This window comes from Trachemys scripta, chromosome 7, assembly GCF_013100865.1.
Source record: "Trachemys scripta elegans isolate TJP31775 chromosome 7, CAS_Tse_1.0, whole genome shotgun sequence".
In the NCBI taxonomy this organism is placed as follows: domain Eukaryota; kingdom Metazoa; phylum Chordata; order Testudines; family Emydidae; genus Trachemys; species Trachemys scripta.
Genome location: NC_048304.1, coordinates 29,700,566 through 29,722,750, shown reverse-complemented (window position 1 = coordinate 29,722,750; position 22,185 = coordinate 29,700,566). Strand labels below are relative to the sequence as shown.

The 22,185-nt window shown below is 54.5% G+C and overlaps 1 protein-coding gene across 1 annotated transcript; it reads left to right on the top strand.

Annotated features, from left to right (window-relative positions):
* Positions 1 to 701: 701 nt before the first annotated feature.
* RELA (RELA proto-oncogene, NF-kB subunit) lies at positions 702 to 21,318 on the top strand. The gene is given in 12 exon segments (XM_034776597.1): positions 702 to 1,366; positions 13,685 to 13,729; positions 14,871 to 15,022; positions 15,656 to 15,804; positions 16,476 to 16,567; positions 17,011 to 17,148; positions 17,494 to 17,555; positions 17,557 to 17,599; positions 18,095 to 18,307; positions 18,456 to 18,536; positions 18,986 to 19,060; positions 19,272 to 21,318. Coding segments are annotated over 12 exon segments (1,671 nt in total). The 5' UTR covers positions 702 to 1,359; the 3' UTR covers positions 19,886 to 21,318.
* The last annotated feature ends 867 nt before the right edge of the window (positions 21,319 to 22,185 follow it).

Genomic DNA, 22,185 nt, shown 5'->3' with positions numbered 1-22,185 from the left:
CAGAGCACTCATAGGCCAGGTCCTTATACTAGCCCATAGAATCCCAGTCCCTATGTGGCCCTGTAATGCTTCTCCCTCTACCCTATGTGGTTTGTAACACCCTGCCCTGGTGCCCATATGGACCCATTCTGCCCAATGTGTGGGTCCTATATAACAGGGGCTCTCAACCTTTTTCTTTTGGAGCCCCCCCATGCTATATAAACTCCATGGCCCAGCTGTGCCATCACAACTGGTTTTCTGCCTATAAAAGCCAGAGTGACATTAGTGGGTAGAAAGCTGGGCAAGTGCCTGGAGCCCCACACAGCTAAGTTGTTCAGGCTTCAACTTTAGCCCCAGGGGGCAGAGCTCAGAGCCCCGGGCTTCAGGTCTGCACAGCAGGGCTTGGGCTTGGGCTTTCTGCCCTGGGCTCTAGTGAGTCTAACGCTGACCCCTGATTGAAAACTGCTGCTACATAATGTCCCAGCCTAAGTGCTGCACCCTAGTGCCTATATAGCCTAATAGTGTCCCACACGCAAGTCCGAATGGTCACATGACACCCAGCGTATGGGTCCCATGTGGCCCTATGACGCCTTGCCTGATACTTGCCGCCTCTCTCTATTTTTCGTTCTCTCCCTCGCTGGTGTGGAATTCGCCCCTGCTCCATCCCTCGCTTCCGCGCCTGCGTAGAATCCCCCGCTCATTTGCATAGTGGGCGGGGCTTTCCCAGCAGCGGGGCGGGTCACGTGCCGCGGTCATTTCCGCGTGCGGCGTAGTTTGCGAACGGATACAGCGGCGGCACCTGGACCCGATCCCGCCGGAGGCCCCCGCCTGGACCACGCCCCTGGCCCCGCCCCTGCCTCGGACCCCCGATTGGAGCCGGAACCCCCTTCCGCCTCGGAGCCCTTCGAGGGGCTGGACCCGCCCTAGCTGGGCTCCCTCTCGGACAGACTCCCCGGGGCATACCCACCTGCACCCCTCTCCCGATTGGGGCTGGGACCCGCCATAGGGGTCGGGATCCCCCGCAGGAGTCAGAATCCCCCCCGTTCCCTATCAGAATCCTCCCCAGTGGGGGCCCCACCCCAAAGAGGCCCCCATCCCCTTGGCGCCTACATCCCCCCTCTCTGGGTGGGACCAGCTGTTGTACTGAGACACCCCCGACCTTGCACACGCTCTTATTGTGGACTGGAGTCCATCTCCTGAGCCCCCACGCCGGGGCCAGTCCTAGCCTGCGGAGTCCCCCCTGACCCAAGCTTAGTATCCCCTGGATTCTTCTGGTTCCCAAACTGGGAGCCCCCCTCCTTGACTCCCTCCAGCTAGGGAGCCCCTACCCCCGTACCTCCTTGATTCCCAGCCTGGGACCTAGCCTGACTTCTGGCAGAAATGGATGGTAAGTGTGTACCCCCAATCCAGCAATATGGACTTTTCCCCAAATCCAGAACCCCCATTTATCTCTGGGTTGTCTCTACTCCCCTCACCCCCGTCTCTGGAGTGGTGTGTGTAAAATGGGAGTCACTGGGACAGGTGGGTGTGTGGGGGGAAGCCCCCTATTATTGGAGTGCTGGTTATGAATATGGGGGGCTTGGAGAGCAGCTGGGATTCCCCAGGAGCTTGGGTTTCCCCTGCTTTGTCCCATCCCCCACCGCCCATTATTTCCCCAGCGGCTGCATTTCTGGGTCCCTGCCTTGTTTTGAAAAAGTTTTGTTGTGGTGATGTCTGGTGAGACCTGCTTCCGGGGCCTTGGTTGGCAGCGATTTCCCTGTTTGCTTTGGGGGTCAGGCAGGCCCAGTGGATTTGGGGGCTGAAATGTGGGGCAGGGGGAACAGAGAGGATTTGTGTCTCTTAAAAAAAGCCAACACGTTGGGAAAAACACAGATAGTGGAATCCTTTGGCATGGAGGAAGGGCCGGGCTGGAGTTGACTGGACACTGTAGAGCAGGGAAACGGCAGCTCTGATATGATGTATTGGGCCTGTAACCCATCATATATTAACACCTAGTTCTTATATAGTATGGCACTTCCCATATTATCCCATAAGCCAGAGCGCTTCTCTCCCGCCAACCAGGGCAGAAATACAGTGACAGAGTAAATGAAATCCTTCAAACCGGAAGTGTTTTGTTGTTATGTGCTTGAGACTTGAGGAACTCAATCTGTTTAGCCTAACAAAGAGAAGGGCTGATTTGATCGGTCTGTGAGCACTACATGGGGAACAGAAATTTGATAATGTGCTGTTCAGTCTAGCAGACAAAGGTCTCACAACTTTTAAAGCTACACAAATTCAGACTAGAAATAAAGTGTTTCTGTTTTAACAGCGAGGGGAATTAATACAGTGGGATGACTTCCCGAGCTGGAGGGAGTCAAGGAGGGGGGCTCCCAGTTTGGGAACCAGAAGAATCCAGGGGATACTAGGCTTGGGGGGGGAGGGGGCTCCGCAGGCTATGGTGGATTCTCCATCATGGGCAACTTTTAAACTAAATTGGATCTTTTTTTCTAAGAGATCTGCTCTAGTTCAGTTGGGAATTAATTCGGGGCTGGCCTTTGGCCTGTTATACCAGAGTTCAGACTAGATGATCACAGTGGTCGTTTCTGGCATTAGAATCAGCAAATCTTTGTATTGCAGTAGCATGTAGGAGCCCCAGTCATGGCCCAGGACCCCTTGTGCTGGGTGCTGTACAGACCCAGAACAGAAAGATGGTCCCTGCCCCAACAAGCTGACAATTCCTACTGAATTAACCCCGTGAGTGGCTCATGTGCTGGGTGCATCCCCCAGATGTGTAGCTTACTAGAACTGTACCACCTACAGACTCCAGTCAAGATTATCTTCTGCCTAGGTAGTTTTCATGTAGACGTACTCGGCATTGCTTTCCTTAGAAATTCTGGGGTGGCGGAGCGGGGAGGTTTGGGCAGCTGGGCCTGTAGGCTCTGGAGAAGGGTTTACGGCTGAGCCAGCCACCCATTTTGGCTGAATGGCTCAACATGAAACAGCTGATTGTGTGGCTGTTTTGGGACAGTCATCATTAGGTTTCAAAGTTAACGTGGTGATTGTGTGCGGGGACGGCAAGAGCATGTTGGTGACAGTCTGTTTTTAAAGGGCTATTTTTTCACAACCCAGAGAGCTAGAAAGGATGGATGTATCTGTATAACAAACTCCGTTTTCCACACTCCCATCAATTCAGGCTATCCCCACCCCAGTTCTCTGCTCCTCTCCGGCCCTTGTAGGCTCAGAAGTGGGGAACTACAACAAGCTCTAGAGGTCACCAGTCCTCATGTGAGGGGTTGGGAAGGAATTTCTCTCCACCCCACACAGCCGCCTTAAGGAGGTGGGGTACTGGGCTGATGGAGCCCACTGGTTTGACCTGGTACAGCTAAGCCTAACACTTCCAAGTGCCTTAAATAGCCAGACCCTGCCACCAAAACCAGAAGCCCAAATACCACTGGGGCTAATGTGCCTCAGCGGCAACTGAGACAAGACCTTAGGGAGGGAGGGATAGCTCAGTGGTTTGAGCATTGGCCTGCTAAACTCAGGGTTGTGAGTTCAATCCTTGAGGGGGCCACTTAGGGATCTGGGGAAAATCAGTACTTGGTCCTGCTAGTGAAGGCAGGGGGCTGGACTCGATGACCTCTCGGGGTCCCTTCCAGCTCTATGAGATAGGTATAGGTATAAAACAAAGAACACCACCTTTTCCTGCTGCTAATAGTTATTTATTAGGTGTATTGCGGTAGCACCTAGACTCTTTTCCCCCTCCCCACCCCACTGACTGAGGTCAGGGGATGGTGCTGCCTAGACCTCTAGCTGAGACACAGCGCCCCCAGTTGTGCTGGGCATGGCTCAGACACACAGCAAGGGACAGGCCCTGCATGAAGAGCTTCCAAACCTTGTCTAAGGTAAAAGGTTTTGCCAGATATGTTGGCAGAACCCACAACGTGGCCAACGCAGTGGAGACATCTTTGCTGGTATACCCTGCCTAGCGTAGACAGGGTGTTGAAAGACATGGGGTGAAAAGGGAAACTGAGGCACGGAGAGGGAAAGGGACTTGCCTAAAGTTGGTGGCAGACCTAGGAATAGAACCCAGGTGTCCTGAGTCCCAGTCCAGTGCCCTAGCCACTCACCCTGGTGCAGGGCAGGGATTGTCTTTCAGTGTGTGTCTGTGCAGCACCAGACATGGTGGGGAGCTGTATGGCTCCTGGCATCACAAGGTGTTCCCAGCCTTGGCCAGGGCCTCTAGACATTTCTGTAATACGAGTAATAATAATGGAACAGGTTATTCTGTTCCTGCTTTCTGTTATACACCCAGTCCTAGGCTCTGATTCAGCAAGGTGCTTGTGTGTAATTCTACCCAGCATGAGAATTAGTATTGCTGTGTATTTCATATGTGCTGGTAGCACCAGGAGCCCCAGTCCCACAGCAGAACTCCATTGCGCTAGGCGCTGTACAAAGAGAACAAAGATATTCCCTGCCCCAGTGAGCTGGCTGGGAGTTACTGCAATGACTTACTTTGAACTCAGGCTACTTGCAAGGCTGGATCAGGCCTGAAGTCCTTCTAGCCCCATCGCTGACCATGGCTGTGGAACCAGCTGCTTCAGAGGCAGGCACAAGACGCCCCTATGGGAGCAGCTGAGGGGGAATAATCTGGCCCCCTTCAGTAGTCTCCTCCCAACTCTGTCCTCCCAACTTTGACCGGACAGAGAGCAGCTTCATCTCTCTGGCAGGAGGTTTGATGTCCTGTCCAAAGCTCTGTCTGATTTTACAGCCTCCGCCCTTCCAACTCCATGTAGTCTTGTTCTCCAAAGAAATGGCCAGTCCCTTCTGGATTCCTGCTCGGCCCCCAGCCTCAGTCGCAGCCTGTGGCAATGGGTTCTGCAGGTGAACGGTGCCGTGTGTGGAAATCCTTTCCTCTGATCAGTTCTGAATTTGTTGCCTTCTGATCTCAGCCAGGACTCGATTCAGGGCATGCCTATGGCCTGTGTGAGACAGGAGGTCAGCCTATCGCAGGGGGCCCTTCCGGCCTTAGAATCTATGACTGTCCTAGTGCTGCCAGAAAGCAAGGGATGCTCCCAATCTCCTCTTTACCATCCTCAGCTCAGATCCAAGGTGAGCAGTCCCCACTGCTCTAGGCCTCTCGGCCTACTAGGAGCCCCCTGCGATTTTGGGCCCTGTGAGAGGTGGCGTGCCCTGTGCGCCTGCACCATTGGTTTATATGCTGGCATTGGAAGACCCTTCATCCCGCTCTTAGGGAGTTGTGTAATGTGTTTGCTTTTTGACTGCTGCTTTTAATCAATTCGTCCCATCAGACGCCTCAACCCTTGGTCTAATGCACTTATTCAATATTATTCGTATTATGGTTGTAACTCAAGGTTCCAACTGAGATCACGGTCCCCCCATGTGCACAGCTGAGAGGGACCATCCCGTTGTGCCAGGCACAGACACACAGTGAGACAGTCCCTGCCCTGGAGGAGCTCACAGTCTGAATAGACGAAGGGTGGATGGGGAGTCCGAGGCACCAAGAGGGGAAAAGACTTGCCCAAGGTCATGCAGCAGCTCAGTCGCAGATCTGGGACTAGAACTCAGGAGTCCTGACGCTCAGGCCAGTGCCCCTGTCCACTGGACCACGCTGCCTCTTAATTCTTGTCAGTCATGGATCATAGTAGATTTCAAGGCCAGAAGGGACATTGTTGTGATCATCCAGTCTGACCACCTGCATAACCCAGGCCAGAGAACCGTTCCCAGCCATTCCTGCCTCCAGCCCAGATCTGGTGGTTGAGCTAGAACATTGGTTTTAGAGTGACGTGTGAGCTGGATCGAAAGACCCCAAGTAATAGACACTCCACCCAGTCCTGGAGTCAGCTATTCTAATGGTTAATCCCGCTTCCTGTTTAAAAATTTGCAACTTATTTCTTGTCTGAATTTGTCAAGCTTCAGCTCCAGGACATTGGGTCTTGTTCTGTCTTTGGTCTGCTGACTTAATGAGTCCTCTGCTCTTTGAAATCTCCTCCACATAGAGGTGCTTAAAGCCCAGGTTCGAATCACTTCTTATACTTTGCTTGGAGAAGCTAAACAGACGGTGCTCTCAAGTCCTTTGCTGTGGGGCACTTTCTAGACTCAGCCTGATCTATCTCTGTAGTTTCATACTGAGTGGATAACATTAAATGATTTTATTTTAAAAAAAAAAACAGTTTTTTTAATTTTAATTTTTATTTAAATTATGTTTTCTTTTTCAAAATAAACCTGGTTAAATGAAATCTGAATTTAATACAAAATATGTAAACCCTATACATGTATTATAATCTTTTAAAATGTTATTAAATAAAAATATGCTGAATCCATGAGATTCTATTAAAAAAACCCCTTTGAGTTCAAGGCTGCTTTTCTGTATAAAGAAAGAATGAGGGGGAACATCTAACTTTTGAATTCAGGCTTTAGAAATATGGCACAATACGCCAGCCTAAGTAATATGGGAGCCTGTCTCATTTTAAAGAGACTTAGGTGAGACTAGGAATTTAAACCCCAGTCTCTTTCACTTAGGCATGTTTGAAAATGTTCCCAGGCTGACCTGAAACAATCAGTTTAATTCACTGACTACAGTTAATCCCTCTGTTTCTTTAATTTAGTTGTAAGTGTGAAACATGTTTTGATAAGAGAAGTTTATGGATCCAAAACATTTAAGGTTTTGTTTAATAAAAATGCATTTTAGATGCTGTTGTGTATTTAATTAAATTCCAGTTACCCTCTTAATGCGTCTTGACACAAATAATGAGCAAAAAGTTAATTATCTAGTAAATAAGCTATATATCTTTTACTATTTTCTAACATGCTGAAGATGTTCAGTTAATAAGAATCTGAAAATATTAAGCTATATAATTGCTTACATAAATGCATATTGTTATAGTGTATTCTCTTAGGCAGCAAAAAGATGTACCAAATCTAGCCTAAAGGCTCTGTTTAGTTGTAACTCAGCTTGTTTTAATGAGAGGGCACCTTTCTTTAGAAAATTACTGAAGTACAAATGGAAAAGTTTATGAAAATGGATGATTGAAATTGAGGCTTTCCACTTCGTAATTTAAATCACCTTGATTTTAAATCAGTCCACTCTGGTTTCCTAGAGTTTAAGGACACAAGAGACCATCAGATCGTCCAGGCTGACTCTCTGTAGAACACGGGTTCATTATCACCCAATTCTGCTCGTATTGAGCCCAATGCTTTTGAGTCCTCAGGAGACTAAATTGTTGTGAGCCCCAGGGAGAGAACAGGGAAGACCAAGGAGCCCACAGTGCCCAAGGGCCCTGTGCTGGCAAGGAATTGCTGAGGTGAGCCATGCCCAGCTGATCCTAGGAGGTGACCTGCACCCCAAGCTGCAGAGGGAGGTGCCTGCCAATCTGGCCTGGGAGAAAATCCCCAAGGTGCCCCCAAGGTGCCTGCCAATCTGGCCTGGGAGAAAATCCTTCATGACCCCCAATCTGGTGATGTACTGAACCCTGAGCATCTGGGCAAGGTCCACCAGCCAGGCAGCTAGAGAGGGGATTTGATACCACCTCAGAGCACTGGCTCACCCCATCCAGTGTCCCAGCTGGGCTGATCTCTGGTGCTTCAGAGGAAGTCAGAAAAAAAATCCCCAACCCAGGCATAAGAACGGCCATACTGGGTCAGACCAATGGTCCATCTAGCCCAGAATCCTGTCTTCCGACAATGGCCAATGCTAGGTGCTTCAAAGGGAACGAACAGAACAGGTAATCATCAAGTGATCCATCCCCTGTTGCCCATTCCCAGCTTCTGGCAAACAGAGGCTAGGGACACCATCCCTGCCCATCCTGGCTAATAGCCATTGATGGACCTATCCTCCATGAACTTATCTAGTTCTTTTTTGAACCCTGTTATAGTCTTGGCCTTCACAGCATCCTCTGGCAAAGAGTTCCACAGGTTGACTGTGCATTGTGTGAAGAAATACTTACTTTTGTTTGTTTTAAACCTGCTGCCTATTAATTTCATTTGGTGACCCCTAGTTCTTGTGTTATGAGAAATAAACAACACTTCCTTATTTACTTTCTCCACGCCAATCTATAATATCCCTCCTTAGTTGTAATATATGGAGATATACATGTCTCATAGAACTGGAAGGGACCGCAAAAGGTCATTGAGTCCAGCCCCCTGCCTTCACTAGCAGGAGCAAGTACTGAGTTATGCCTCAGATCCCTAAGTGGCCCCTCGAGGATTGAGCTCACAACCCTCGGTTTAGCAGGCCAATGCTCAAACCACTGAGCTATCCCTCCCCCCTAAAGTTGTTTCGTTTCCAAGCTGAAAAGTCCCAGTCTTAACTAACTAAACACATCTAGTTAGCTGTGCATTGGGAGGAAAAATCCCTTCCTGACCCCAGAAAGTGACTAGCTAAAGCCATGAAGCACGAGATTTGATTACAGTCATCTTAAGGCAGACAAACTGTCTTTTTGCAGTCATGGAAACGAAATCAGTTTAGAAACCGCTGAGGCACAGGGAGGGATGACTTACCCAATCACCCAGTAGCTGGTGGCGGAGCCAGGAATAGAACCCTGGCATCCGGAGCCCCAGTGCCATGTTCTACCCACTCGCCACACTGCCAGGTCCATATGTAATATTCACCTCCCTCTGTGATGATCCACAGAGGATGGGAATCTCGCAGCTCCCAGCTACCCAGCCTAGCTCTGTAGCTCAAACTGTAATGACACTGTCCTAGTCTAAACTAGAAAGGATTTGTCAGTATTGCTATACCAGTACAGTCATGCCGGCAAACCTTCCTAGTGGAGACTCTGCTTATACCAGCAAAACGCTCCTTATACCAGTTCGCTGAGCAAAACAAGCCACTGACAAGAGGACAGTTTTATCATTATTCTCATCAGTGCTCTGAGTCCGTTTGCTGCTATAACAGTGTCTGCATTGGAGCTGTTGCTAGTATAAAATGTTGTTAACAAATCTCACCCGTGAGTGACATTGCTTTACCAGCAAACGTTTCGAGTGTCAATCTGGCCTCAGCCTTTTAGCTCGGGAAGTCCCCCGTTCAGTCCCTGGGCTCAGCCAGGATTGGGGCTGTCCTGCATGTGTGTATTTTACATACACCGTCCCCTGTATGCACCTCTTGGGCATATACATAGGGAACAGAAAGTGACATGGGGACAGAAATTGGATAACATGAGGGCTCTTTAGTTCGGCAGTCAGAGGTGTAACGTGATCCAGCAGCTGGAAATAGAAGCTTGCGGAATGCAGATCGGAAATAAGGCAACATTTTTTTTACCAGTGAGGGGAATTCACCATTGGACCAACCGCGGGCTGTGGTGGATTCTCCATCACTGGCAATGTTTAAATCAAGATTGGATGGTTTTCTAGAAGATCTGCTCTGTCCTGGATGCATTAATTCTGGGCCGGCCTATGGCTTATGTTAGATATAGGACCCTACCAAATTCACGTTCCATTTTGGTCAATTTCACGGGCACAGGATTTTAAAAATCATTCATTTAATGATTTCAGCTCTTTACAGCTGAAATTTCACGGTGCTGTAATTGTAGGGATCCTGACCCAAAAAGGAGTTGTGACGGGGGTCGCAAGGTTATTGTAGGGGTGGTTGCGACACTGCTACCCTTCTGCGCAGGTGCTGGCGGCGCTGCCTTCAGAACTGGGCAGCTGGAGAGCGGTGGCTGCTGGCCGGGAGCCCAGCTCTGAAGGCAGAGCCGCCGCCAGCAGCAGCGCAGAAGTAAGGGTGGCATGGTATGGTATTGCCACTCTTACTTCTGCAGTGCTACCCTCTGTCAGCAGCCGCCACTCTCCGGCTGCCCAGGTCTGAAGGCAGCAATGCAGAGGTAAGGATGGCATGGTATGGTATTGCCACCCTTGCTTTTGCACTGCTGCTGGTGGGGTGCTGCCTTCAGGACTGAGCACCTGGCCGACAGCTGCTGCTGTCCGGCTGCCCAGCTCTGAAGGCAGCGCAGAAGTGAGGGGTGGCAATTCCGCAATCCTCATACCATAACCTTGTGACACCCCCCCACCCACCCCCCCGCAACTCCCTTTTGGGTCAGGACCTCCAATTTGAGAAACGCTGGTCTCCCCTGTGAAATCTGTATAGTATAGGGTAAAAGCACATGAGACCGGATTTCACAGGGGGAGACCAGATTTCATGATCTGTGATGTGTTTTTCATGGCTGTGAATTTGGTAGGCTCTAGCTATACATGACATCAGACTAGATGATCGCAGTGGGCCCATCTGGCCTTACAGACGAAGGACACTCTCTCCATCTCCCCTGTATGTGTGTGCGTGCTTGTCAACCACTTTGCAGACAAGCAGGACACAAAGGTGGCTCCTGCTGGCATCCCAACGTTGATGGCTTTTGCAGAGAGATTTGGGAGGGAGGGGGTACTGGCCCCAGGGGTCAGTGGGGAGGCATAGCTTGGTTGTCTCTGGAAGGAGGCGGGAAAAAAACCTTGCTGCCTCCCAGAAATCCTAGTCCCCACTCCCCTCCTAGAGCTGCAGCTAGAACCCAGGAGACTGACACATCACCAAATGTTCCCTGAAACTTGAATGGACCTGCATGTGGAGGCAGCCCAGTGCATAAAACACAGGACTCCTGGATTCTTTTTGTCACCTTGGGCAGGTCCCTCCCCCTCTCTGTACTTCAGTTTCCCCTCCCACCCTTTCTCTGTGTAGGTATTAGATCTCCAGAGCAGGGACTGTCTCTCACTGTGTGTCTGTGCAGCAGCCCTGATCTCAGCAGGGTCTGTGCAGCGCCCGCCATGACAGGGCCCTGAGTTCGGCTGGGGTCTGTGCTGGGCCCGGCACTACTGTAATGCCCGTAATTCACAGAGATGAGAAGTCCCCATCTAGTTCCGTTCTGTCCCCCCCCACTTCAGCACCCAGGGCAGGATTGTCCCCCAGGGCTCCAGTTCTCTGTCCTCCCTGTGATGGGCTCCTGCCACTCCCCTGGCTGAGGGACTGTTGTCCCAGCCTCTGGCCACAAGATTCCTGCACAAAACAGATGACGTCAAGGGAAAAGAATTGTGTTCCCTCTGCCCCTCCCCCTGCATCCCAGCAGCATGCTGGGAGGGGGCATGGATCCTAGGGGACCAGGGCTCCCCATTCCTGGAGCTGGCAGGCCTGGGATCAGTGGGTACGTATGGGGCAGTGGTTAGAATATTGCCCCCCACCCCTCATTATTTCCACTTTAAAAACTTAGTGCTGAAACAGGCAGAAAACTCCCTTCAGGAGGCCTTCACTCCTACCCTGCAGCCCCCGCTAGGCCAGTCCTGGGTTATGCCTCCCCTCTCCCACCACCTGTGGGGTTTTGAGTTGAAATACAGTTTCTGTTGTTCTTCCTCTTCCTAAATTGCTGCCTCCCTTGGTCCCTGCACAGGCCCCATAAATCACCTCCCACTAGCAGTGCTGCTGGGACAATGGGACCTGGTTAATGAGTGAGCTGGGCCCCTTGGTGCAGCTCCCAGCTCTGCAAACAGAAACTAAGAGCACTAATTGCTGGTCTGAGCCAAGCTGGGAGCCCTGGGCTGGGCAGAATCAGGCTGCAGTCCTGGAGGCTTCAGTGGGTGCTGGGGGAGCTCAGTAGGGGGCACTCTCCCCTCACAGTCAGTGTTGGCCCCAGTGCCCCTGCCTGGTGCTAGGGGGCACAGTGCTGCAGATGCGGCCAAGGCTGTGATGTCTTCGTCCAGCAGAGGAGTGGGGAACGAGGGCAGCATTGGCTGCTTGTACGTATCAGGGCAGCGCCGGTCTAGTCCCACTTCTGGTTCTCAGCAGCTCAGTCTTCCCAGGAATTCCCTGTTGGAGTTGCTCTATGGAGGTGCTCTGTGGAGACGGGGGGGCTCAGGGCTCTGCCTGAGAGGTGATTGGGGCACCCAAAACCACAGCTGCTCTCCCAGAGCCAGGAATAAGACCCAGGAGTCCTAACTCCCAGTCCACTGCTCTAACCACTAGTCACTATTCCCCTCTTAGAGCTGGGACTAGAACCCAGGAGTCCTAGTACTCAATGCTGACCTGCCTGCATCTCCGCTGGGTTGATGCTCCGGACTTACATTGGTATAACTATATTGCTCAGGGGTGTGGGAAATCCACCCCCCGGAGCGATGCAGTTACACCGACCTAACTCCCAGGGCAGACAGTGCTGAGTCAACAGGAGAGCTTCTCCCACCGACCACTCCTGCCTCTTGGGGATGTTGAGTACCTATGGCGGGAGACGCTGCAGCCCTGGAAGCATGGACGAGCCCTATGTGACAATGCCCCACTCCCTCCCCACTTGGAAGGATTTGGGTGTGTCACTGGGCAGGGTCCTTCACAAACCAGGCCCTGATCACGCCATGCCTGAAATCCACACATCACCTGGCTGGGGAAACGAGCACCAGGGAGAAAGCATGGGATTGTCTTCCCAAAGGAAGCAGCCAGATGCCTGGGGTGTTCAATGGGAAAACCCTGTGCCGTATAATTTATAAACGACCCGCCCCAGAAGTGGCTGCATCTCAGTGCCAGGGAAGGGATCCCTTGGGTGTGTTTCTGAAAGATGTGTGCTCGGGAGGGGAAGCTCTCTGTAACAGGGTTTGTCTGGTGCTTGCTGTTACCCAGAGTTGGAGGCCTCTCTGGTCCTGTAGGAATGACATGTCTAGTGTGCAGACCATTCTATAGCTGCTATAGAAACCATGCTTCATTTCATCTGCCGACAAAATGCAGCCACTTCTAGGGTGGAGCATGGCAGTGTACAACAGCCACACAACAATACCGCACATGGGTGTCTGGGGTGAGTAAGAACAGCTGGAACTGCTGGAGCATCTAGGGAGAGCAATGAAATTGCCTGAGCTGGACATTCCCAGGACAGTGGGGTTGAGAGGTCAGGATCAGCACAGTGTCCCCTAGTGCTGCACTGGGGCATCTGTGCTAGCCCTGACTGCGATGGGAGAGAACCTGTTCCCTTCAGCACTCAGTATTTCTCTTGGAGGTGTACCAACTGCAGCCTGACCTGGCAGTGCCTGCAGTCTGGGTGCCCTGTGACAACTGGGAGTGGTGCCAGGCTAGCACAGGCCCCATGTGAGTTACGGGAAAGAGCAGCAGGGTGTGGGAGCTGGGACTTTCCTGTCTCTGGGGCAGGATCTGAGATCAGGAGCTGTTAACTCCCCGCCACGGGCCCCCTGCTCTGCCTGCCCAATTCCCCAAATCCTCATGCTGCCTGGACATCAAGGGGTGAAATAGCCCCGAGTACAGGTGCACGTCACTTGGCATGTGAACCCTGTGTCCAGGCCACCTCCCACCCCAGCAGATTCCGTTCTTCCTCCCTGAATAACCCCCTTCTGTTTTAACCCCATTCACCATTATCTTTTATTTCTAATTCCAAATGACTATGCAGCTGCTAGCCAGCCCTGTGCCTACCCCAGAGGCAGTTGCATCTCACCCCCACTCTTTCCCCTGGGGCAGCATGAGCCCCGTTGCTTGTGGGCAAGTCAGGATTCTGGGCAGCATGGAGGACTGGTCTCATAGAAGCATGTAATAGGCATGGGGAGTGAGAGTGGAGAGGGGATGAGGTGCAATACCAGGTATGGACACTAGGTGGAGCTGATTGATTAGAAGAAATCTGTTTTCCCAGTTGGGACCATACAAGGGCCCTATCTGCCTCCTGTACCTCTGGAACTCCCTGCTGCAGGAGGTTGCTAAAACCCTGGCTCTATCATGCCAATAATACCTCCCATTCTTGCCTTTCAGACCTGCTGCCACTTGTCCTCCTCCATCAGGACTGGGGCCTCCAGGGTGAGTCATGATTCATCTTGCATATTTAAATTGAATGTGATTAACAAAATTATGATTGTTAATAATGTATTTCACTAGCAACTGCTCTCCAAGGCTGTTAGAGCTGTCGAAGCACTAGTCCCTTGCAAAACCATCTCATGCACTAGAGATTATCCCCGTAGAACCCAGGAGTCCTGGCTCCCAGCACCTCCTGCTCTAACCCACTTGATCCCACTCTCGTCCCAGAGCCAGGAATAGAATGCAGGAGGCCGCTGTGCTGCAGTGAGTGTGGTAGGGGCTCAGTAGGGAGCACTCTCTCCTCAGAGTAGTGCTACCCCAGTACCGCAGCATGTCTCTAGGGTGTGCCGTGGTGCTAGAAATGCCATGAATTGCATGAGGCACAAGTGTGACACTACATCTCAGCACCAGGTGAGGGATCGGTGTATAAACAGCCCTCTTACCTCTCCCCAGAGGCGGCTGCATCTCAGCACTCCGGGATCCTGGTGCCAGGGATTCCCCTGCCTGGCGGGGTGGGAGTTGGGATGACTCATCACGGACTCTGAATTAGTCACATTGTGAGGTGGATTCCTGCAGCAGAAGCTGCAGTCAGTGGTTGTGCCCTGTGTGACAAGGTTCAAGACTAGCTCTGGCTGGAGATCTCCTGGGGACTCCCATCTCCTCCCTGCAGGGCTGCTGGCCTAATGCCAGCAAAGTGTGATGTAAGGGGCTGTACATTCCACTGTTAGATTAAAGCTCCAGTCAGGGGAAATCCCCAAGAGGGAGTAGCTGCCCCAGACTTGACAGGGCTGTGCTGAGATGTGGGGTGTGGGGGCTGTTTATACAGGGATCCCTTGCCCCATGCTGAGCTGCAGCCACCTTGGGGGGGGGGGGGGCATAGGGGCTGTTCAAAAGGACTCCTGGGTTCTGTCCAGTTCTGAAAGAAGAGTGGGATCTAGTGGATAGGGCAGGAGGGGCTGGGAGTCAGGACTCCTGGGTTTTATTCCCTAGTTCAGCCACTGACCCCAATCCATGTGACTCGGTTTCCCTCCATGCTCCATGGGATTTATGTCCTTCACGCTAAAGCCACTGGTGATTGCAGAGGTGTGGGCGATGCCGAGGGTTGGTCTGTCCGTCGCTCACGTCTGTCTCTCTGTGCCCCCAGAGCCCACCCCCAGCAGCCCCCCCTACGTGGAGATCATCGAACAGCCCAAGCAGCGCGGCATGCGCTTCCGCTACAAGTGCGAGGGGCGCTCGGCCGGCAGCATCCCTGGGGAGCGCAGCACCGACACTACCAAGACCCACCCCACCATCAAGGTCAGCCCCCGCCCCAGTGCACCTCTCCCCCACACTTCACCCTCAAGATCAGCCCCTCCCCGCACTCACCGACAAGGTCTTTGCACCTCCAGTGCCCCCTCCTCTGCCCCCTATGCATTCCCAATCCCTCACCTCTGGGTGGGTGGCCTGGACCCCCTAATGAAATCCTGGAGAATTGAGCACTGCCTAGTGGATAGAGCAGAGAGTTGGGAGCCAGAACTCCTGGGTTCTATCCCTAGCTCTGGGAAGGGAGTGGAGTCTCGTGGGACAGAGTAAGCGGGGTGAGGGTGAGCTGGGAGCTAGGTTCTTTTTCTGGCTCTCTGGATTTGCTGCATGACCCCAGGGTATGCTGCTCCCCCACTCTGTGACTCACTCCTCCCCCCTCCCATGAGATTGGAGGAGGGGCTCTGAGTGTTAACACTCCCGTGCTCCCACGTGGAGTGGGACCTCAACAATGCCTGATGCCAAAGGGGCCACACCCCTGCAGCTGCTGCCCCCTGGAGGCTCATGGATGCAGTGAATTTGGAAGATCTCAGCCTGATTTCCAGTGGGGAATGGCGGGGAGGGGCTCCTTTCTAGCCCTGCTGAGAATCCTTGGAGCCCCTAACCTTTGCCCCCATCTCCCACCCCCAGATCAATAATTACACAGGCCCCGGGAAGGTTCGTATCTCTCTGGTGACCAAGGATGCCCCCCACCGACCCCACCCCCACGAGCTGGTGGGCAAAGATTGCAAGGATGGCTACTATGAGGCTGAGCTATCACCTGAGCGCAACATCCACAGGTGAGCCCGGACGCCTGGGTTCAATCCCCACATTTGGTAGGGGCGTGGGGTCAGCTGCAGTAGAGATGGGAGGCTGGAGTCAGGACTCCTGGGTTCTGTCCCTGGAATTCGGGGGAGGGTGGGCGTCGAGTGGGTTAAAGCCATGTGGCAGGGTGGGGAGCCAGGCATCAGGACTCCTGGGTTCTATTTCAGGCCTGGTCTACCCTGGCGGGGGGATCGACCTAAGATATGCAAGTTCAGCTACGAGAATAGCATAGCTGAAGTTGACGTATCTTAGGTCGACTTACCTCATGTCCTCACGGCGTGGGGTCAACTGCCGTTGCTCTCCCGTCGACTCCGCTTCCGCCTCTCGCCGCGGTGGAGGACAGGAGTCGACAGCAGAGCGATCGGGGATCGATTTATTGCATCTACACTCGATGCGATTAATCGATCCCTGATAGATTGATCACTACCAGCTGATCCGTTGGGTAGTGTAGACATACCCTCAGCTTTGCAGATGATTCGCTTTGTGGGAAACTGTGGCACCGCGAGGGGAGGGGACTTACCCAGGATCTCGTAGCAAGTTGGGTAGAGCTGGGGACGGAACGCAGGGGTCCAGCCCCCCACCCTCCCCGGGGCTGGGCTGGCACCATGCAGGGAGGGGCTGTGGGTAACCCCTGCCTGCATCTCAGCTTCCAGAATCTGGGCATCCAGTGTGTGAAGAAACGGGAGCTGGACGAGGCTGTGGCACAGCGCATCCGCACCAACAACAACCCCTTCAATGGTGAGTGAGGGACTGCCTGGGCCTGGGGCAGAACCAACCACAGCCCCTTTCATGGGGAGAGGACTGCCTGGGGCTGGGGCAGAACCAACCACAGACCCTTCCATGGGGGGGAGGACTGCCTNGGCAGAACCAAACACAGACCCTTTGATGGGGGAAGGACTGCCTGGAGGTGGGGCAGAACCAAACACAGCCCCTTCGATGCGCGGGGAGGACTGCCTGGGGGTGGGACAGAATCAACCACAGCCCTTTCGATGTGAGGGAGGACAAACAGGAGCCCTTTGATGGGGAGGAGTCAGAGCCAGTAACAGCCCCTTCAGTCAATGTGGGAGGGGGAGAAATTGCCCAGGCAGGGTTGGAGCCAAGGGTCCCAGGAGAGGGGAGGTGGGGACCGGGATCTCAGCCACCCTGTGTGAGTCTCATTCCCCCCCATCTCGCCCCCACAGTGCCCTTGGACAACCAGAAGGGGGACTATGACCTGAATGCCGTGCGGCTCTGCTTCCAGGTGTGGGTGCAGGACCCTGTGGGCACTGGGCACCTCGTCCAGCTGCCCCTCGTGGTGTCACAGCCGATCTACGACAACCGTGAGCCCTGGAGGGAGGGGGCCAGGCCCAGCTGGGGAGGACAGAGGGATTGGAAGTGGGGGCCTGGCCCAGCTGCAGGGGTGGGGGGGTCACAAGCACAGCGGTGGGGGGAGAGGGTACGTAGGGGAGGGTCCTTGGCCCAGAGATTGGAGGAGTTGGTGGGGGTCCCTGGAGCAGCAGTGGGGGGGTGGTACAGGAGGATGGAGGGGCTGAGGGTTGCTGTGGGGAGGGGGTCCCTAGCACATGGATATGGGGGGGCCCAGTGAGAGCCCCAGGGGAAGAGACCCACCCATGCCCCCATGTTGGTTTGTCCTGGGGTCCCTGACTCCCACTTTCCCTCCCCAGGAGCCCCCAACACGGCTGAGCTGAAGATCTGCCGGGTCAATCGCAACTCGGGGAGCTGCCTGGGGGGGGGACGAGATCTTCCTGCTCTGTGACAAGGTGCAGAAGGGTAAGTGCGTGGCGGGAGCCCTGAGGCTGGAGGGGGCTCCCTGGGAGTGTGGGTGCAGGCCTGGGGCTCCTAGTGTGTGTGTGTGTGGGGGGGGGGGGGGGGGATGAATGGGCGTGCTGGGTCTCTCCAGAGGGGTGAGTACAGGGGTCCTCTTCTTCCATCAGGGCACAGTTGGCTTTATCCCCAAAAGCTGGCTCTCCAGCCTGGCTCCCTCCACAGGGATGGTGACTCCAACCCCCCCCCCCCCCCCCCCGCTCCACCACCACCACCATACACTCCCACCTCCCAAGCAGCTGGTTCCATTGCTCTCTGATGAGGAAACCAGAGGTTAGAGTGGGGCGGCCTGGGGTCAGGACTCTTGGGGTCTATCCACAGCTCTGAGAGGGCAGTAAGGTTTAGTGGTTGGGGGGCTGGGAGCCCAGACTCCTGGGTCCTATCTCCAGCTCTCCCATTGGTGCCTGCAGCCCCCTCATCCCCCCCCTTTGCCTCCCCCAGAGGACATTGAGGTCCGGTTCTTCAAGGACTCGTGGGAGGCCAAGGGCTCCTTCTCGCAGGCAGATGTGCACCGGCAGGTCGCCATCGTGTTCAAAACCCCCCCATACCAGGACCAGGCACTCAGGGAGCCGGTGACGGTGCAGATGCAGCTCCGGCGCCCATCTGACAAGGAGGTCAGCGAGGCCATGGAGTTCCGCTACCTGCCAGATGAAGGTATCGGGGGGCTTTCCTCTAGGGGGCGCCAGCTCCATTCTGGCCTGAGGGCAGGGGGACTGGCTGGCTCCAGGAGTGGGGAATGGGACCCCACCCCGGGGCAGGGGGGAATCAGCCCCCAGGGCTAAAGGGCCATGCTCTCCCCTAGGTGACTTCCATCGCATCGAGGAGAAGCGCAAGCGAACGCGGGACACCTTCAAGAACTTTGTGCAGAAAGCGCCTTTCACAGGTGAGGCTGGGGGTGGCCGACGGTTCGTAACGGGGCAGGGGGGCAGAGTATCTGGGCGGATGGGGAGGAGATTGTGGGGGGTCTCTTTGCTGAAGGGGTGGTCTCTTAGCTGGGAAGGGGGTTGGGGGGGCTGGGAAGGGGGGGCTCTTTGAGGGAGGGCAGCTCAGGAGGGTGGGTGGCTCTTGAGGGACAGGGGGGTGTGAGCCTTATAGTTGGGCTTCAGGCACCTAAGCCAAGGGGGATTGGGAGAAAGGAGACTGAACTTGGTTGCCTCTAGTACCGGTGGGGTGGAGGGGCAGGCGGATGGTGGGATGACATGTCTGTGGTTTTGGGAGGTGAAGCTCATTAGCCTCCTACATGGAGGGGCATCTGAGGGTGGCTTAGCTGCGGTGGGGGGGGTTCTCTGCTGTGTCATCCCCCCATGCCACTGACCATGTCTCTCCTCCCAGCAGTGGTGGTACCGGAGTCACGTTCCCCGCGTCGGATTGCTGTCCCTGTCCGCACAGCCGTGCCCAAACCCAGTGGTAAGGGGGCTCCAGCCACATTGCGCCAGGGTGGGGAATGGGCCTTTCCCCTCTAGGGGGCACCAGCTCCAATCCAGCCCCAGTGTGGGGGGACTGCACAATCTCCCATAATGCTTCTCTGTACCATGCTGCCCTGGGGGGGAGGCACTGGGGTCCCTGCCCATGAGGTTGGACCCCCCCGTCTCTCAGCACTAACCTCTCCCTTCTCTAGGTCTCACTGGAATGGCAAGCACCATGGGGCAGCTGCCACCCCTCCAGAAGCCACAGGCCACGGCCCAGCACCCCTCCTTACCCTTCACTGGGCCCAGCCGAGCTCCTCCTCCTCCCGCCCCCCAGATGGGCTTCAGTACAGTCAATCTGGAGGAGTTCTCCAGCCTGGGCATCTCAAGCCGGGCCCAGCCCCCACCCCCTGCTCCCGAGGCCGAGCCCAACTTTGACCCCTTCTTCCACCTGCCGTTTGAGGGCGGGGGCGACCCAACCGCCATGGAGCTGGGGGCCTTGCTGGAGGACACCACCTACACCAGCCTGGAGTCCATCAACACTACTGAGTTCCGGCAGTTGCTGAACCAGGGGTCATCCACCGAGGGTGCTGACGGGCACAGCATGCTCCTGACCTATCCCGAGTCGATCACCCGCCTGATGAGCAGCCAACGTGGTGTGGTGGGCGTGACAGGGGAGGAGCCTCAGGGCAACGGTGGGGGTGGGGGGGGCAGCAGTACCAACAGCTTCCTCAATGGGGTCCTGGGCAACCTCCCGGAAGAGAGCCTCACCTCCATGGGGGATCTGGACTTCAGCGCTCTGCTCAGCCAGTTCAGCTCCTCCTAGTGGGGATGTTGGGAAAGACAGACTGACGGTGACAACGCCCACCTGGCTCTGCGCAAGGGGACTCAGGGGTGAGTAACTGCTCATCCACCGAGAATCCCGGCGGGGGACTCTGCCCTGGACTCAGTCAGCCCAGGTCCCCCATCTGGGCTGCCTGGGCCTTGTATTACTGGCTTCATTTGGCTATAGATCTCACTGTCCGCCCACCCCATGCCTCCCCAGAGCCCTGCTCTGTATCCCCCCATTCAATCCCCTGCACTACAGGATGTTTCCCACCTGTCAGGCTGAGGGGGCAGCGCCAGGGGTTAGTTCCTCCCCCATTGCAGGGAGGCAGGGGGAGGAGCAAAGAAGAGCCCCACCCTCTTCACAGGAATGGAGGGGGGAGGAGCAGACAATGGACTGATTTATTGTCGTCAGGACGGGTAGGGGACGGGCTTGACCCATTATTCACAGGAGGGAGGAGGGGAGTGAAGCTGCCCTGAGCTTCTGAGTTCCTTCCGCTCTGTCCTCCCTTACCTGAAAACTGTTGGCTGGGGTGGGGGAGCTCTACCTTAGCTCCTGCAGCAGCTCTGATTGGCTGCCTATCCCCATTCCCAGCCTCCTGGGGATGGGCAGCCAATCAGAAAGGGTTTCCTCAGGGCCGGGCTGGGGTTCTGGCATCCAGACCAGACTGGCTCTGTATTGTGGGTGTACTGCAGGGGGGAATTCTCCTTCCCACCCTCAGGAGGTGCCTTAGCAGAAGCAGCATTAACTCCCACCTCCCTTTGCAGCTGGGGAGTGTGAACAGGACCCCTCCCACCCAGCAGAGGGCCTGTTGCACATTTGGCTTTGGGAGCTCTACAAGCTGTGTAAGGGGGGTGGGGGTTGTTGCTGCACCCTGTTTTGGGGCATTCTCCCATTCTTGTATTATAATGTGTCTTGCCATGCGGTAGGAAGTGGTGGCACTGCCCCTCCCTGCCTAGTGCCCCGGGATCTCCCCATCCCTGCTCCATGACTCAGATGGGCCTGCAGTGGGGGTGGGGTGCTCAGAACAGCCAGGAGTAGGTGCCCTGTTGCACAAAGCACTCTCCCAGGTCTGTAAAATAAAGCTGGCTCTGCTAGGTGTCCTAAGAGAGGCTATGAACCTATCAGAGGATCTGGGCCACTCCTCCAGCTGGCCCTGGCCTGCAGCAGGAAGGCCCAGAGAGCACCTGGGCCCATCGTGGCCTCCTGGCCCCTCTCTGCATTCGCCATTGCAGGGTTTGTATAGCATTCCTGACCCTATATTTTGGCTTCCACTGTCCTTTGTCTTACTATTGGCTAAATGTAGAGGGACAGTTTTAACCATGAGTGACGCGTATTATTAATGTATTTGCTATCTCTGGGGCACAGGGACTTGCTTCCGTGCCCAGTTTTTCCGCTGACTTATGTTCCTAATAAAACTGAGTCAAAGCGCAGTCCCCGGCTTCTTATTGGCAAATAGGGATGGTGCCGCCTACTGGATCCCCTCTGAGACCAGTCCATGGTGGGCCTTGACCTCCTCAGTCATGCAGTCCCATGCTATTGCAGGCAACCCCTTCAGCATTCAGCTGTTTCCCATTCCCTCAGCATCGCTTCCACAGCTGCAAGATAGAATCCAGCTGGTACTACTGTAGTTCCAGCACCCCCTGCAGGGGCCGCCTGGGAGTGTCATGGGTGTATAAGTGAAGCCAGTTGACACAGGGGGGAGTGGGCCAGGTCAGAATTGTTATCTTGACTGTGGACTGGATCTTGCTCTTTGAATCTGGAGTGACTCCAGGTATGGGGGTGAAATTAAGGCCAGATCTTGCTCACTAAACTCAGAGCACCCCTAGGAGTGTGGGTGAAGTTAGGCCTCAAATCTTATGCTCTGGCCTTTCTCTGAGACATTCTCTCTGAGAATCCAACATGCCCGCCATTGCAGTCAATGGCCTCGCTCCAGATCTGGCTAACAACTCATACACCCTGTGGGGCGGGGAGCAAAGAGGCTTCACCCTGTTCTTGCTGTTCTAGGAAGTGGCCAGAAAATGGTTTAAAACAAAAAGCCTTGCTTAATTTTTAGCTTTGAAATTATGGTTGTAGGAAATGCCAGATCAGCCCCATCTAGTCCTAGGTGTGGTCTCTGACAGCAGCCAGCACCAGGTGCAAGAACCTGCCAGTAGCAACTGTGGCATAATCTGCCCCTATGAAGGTCTCATCCTGCCCCCTAATTGTTGAGAGCAATTTAAGATGAAGCATCAGTTTAATATCCCATAGTGACTAGTGGCTGGCTGTTCTTATCCAGATAAATGGCCACTTGCTCTTTC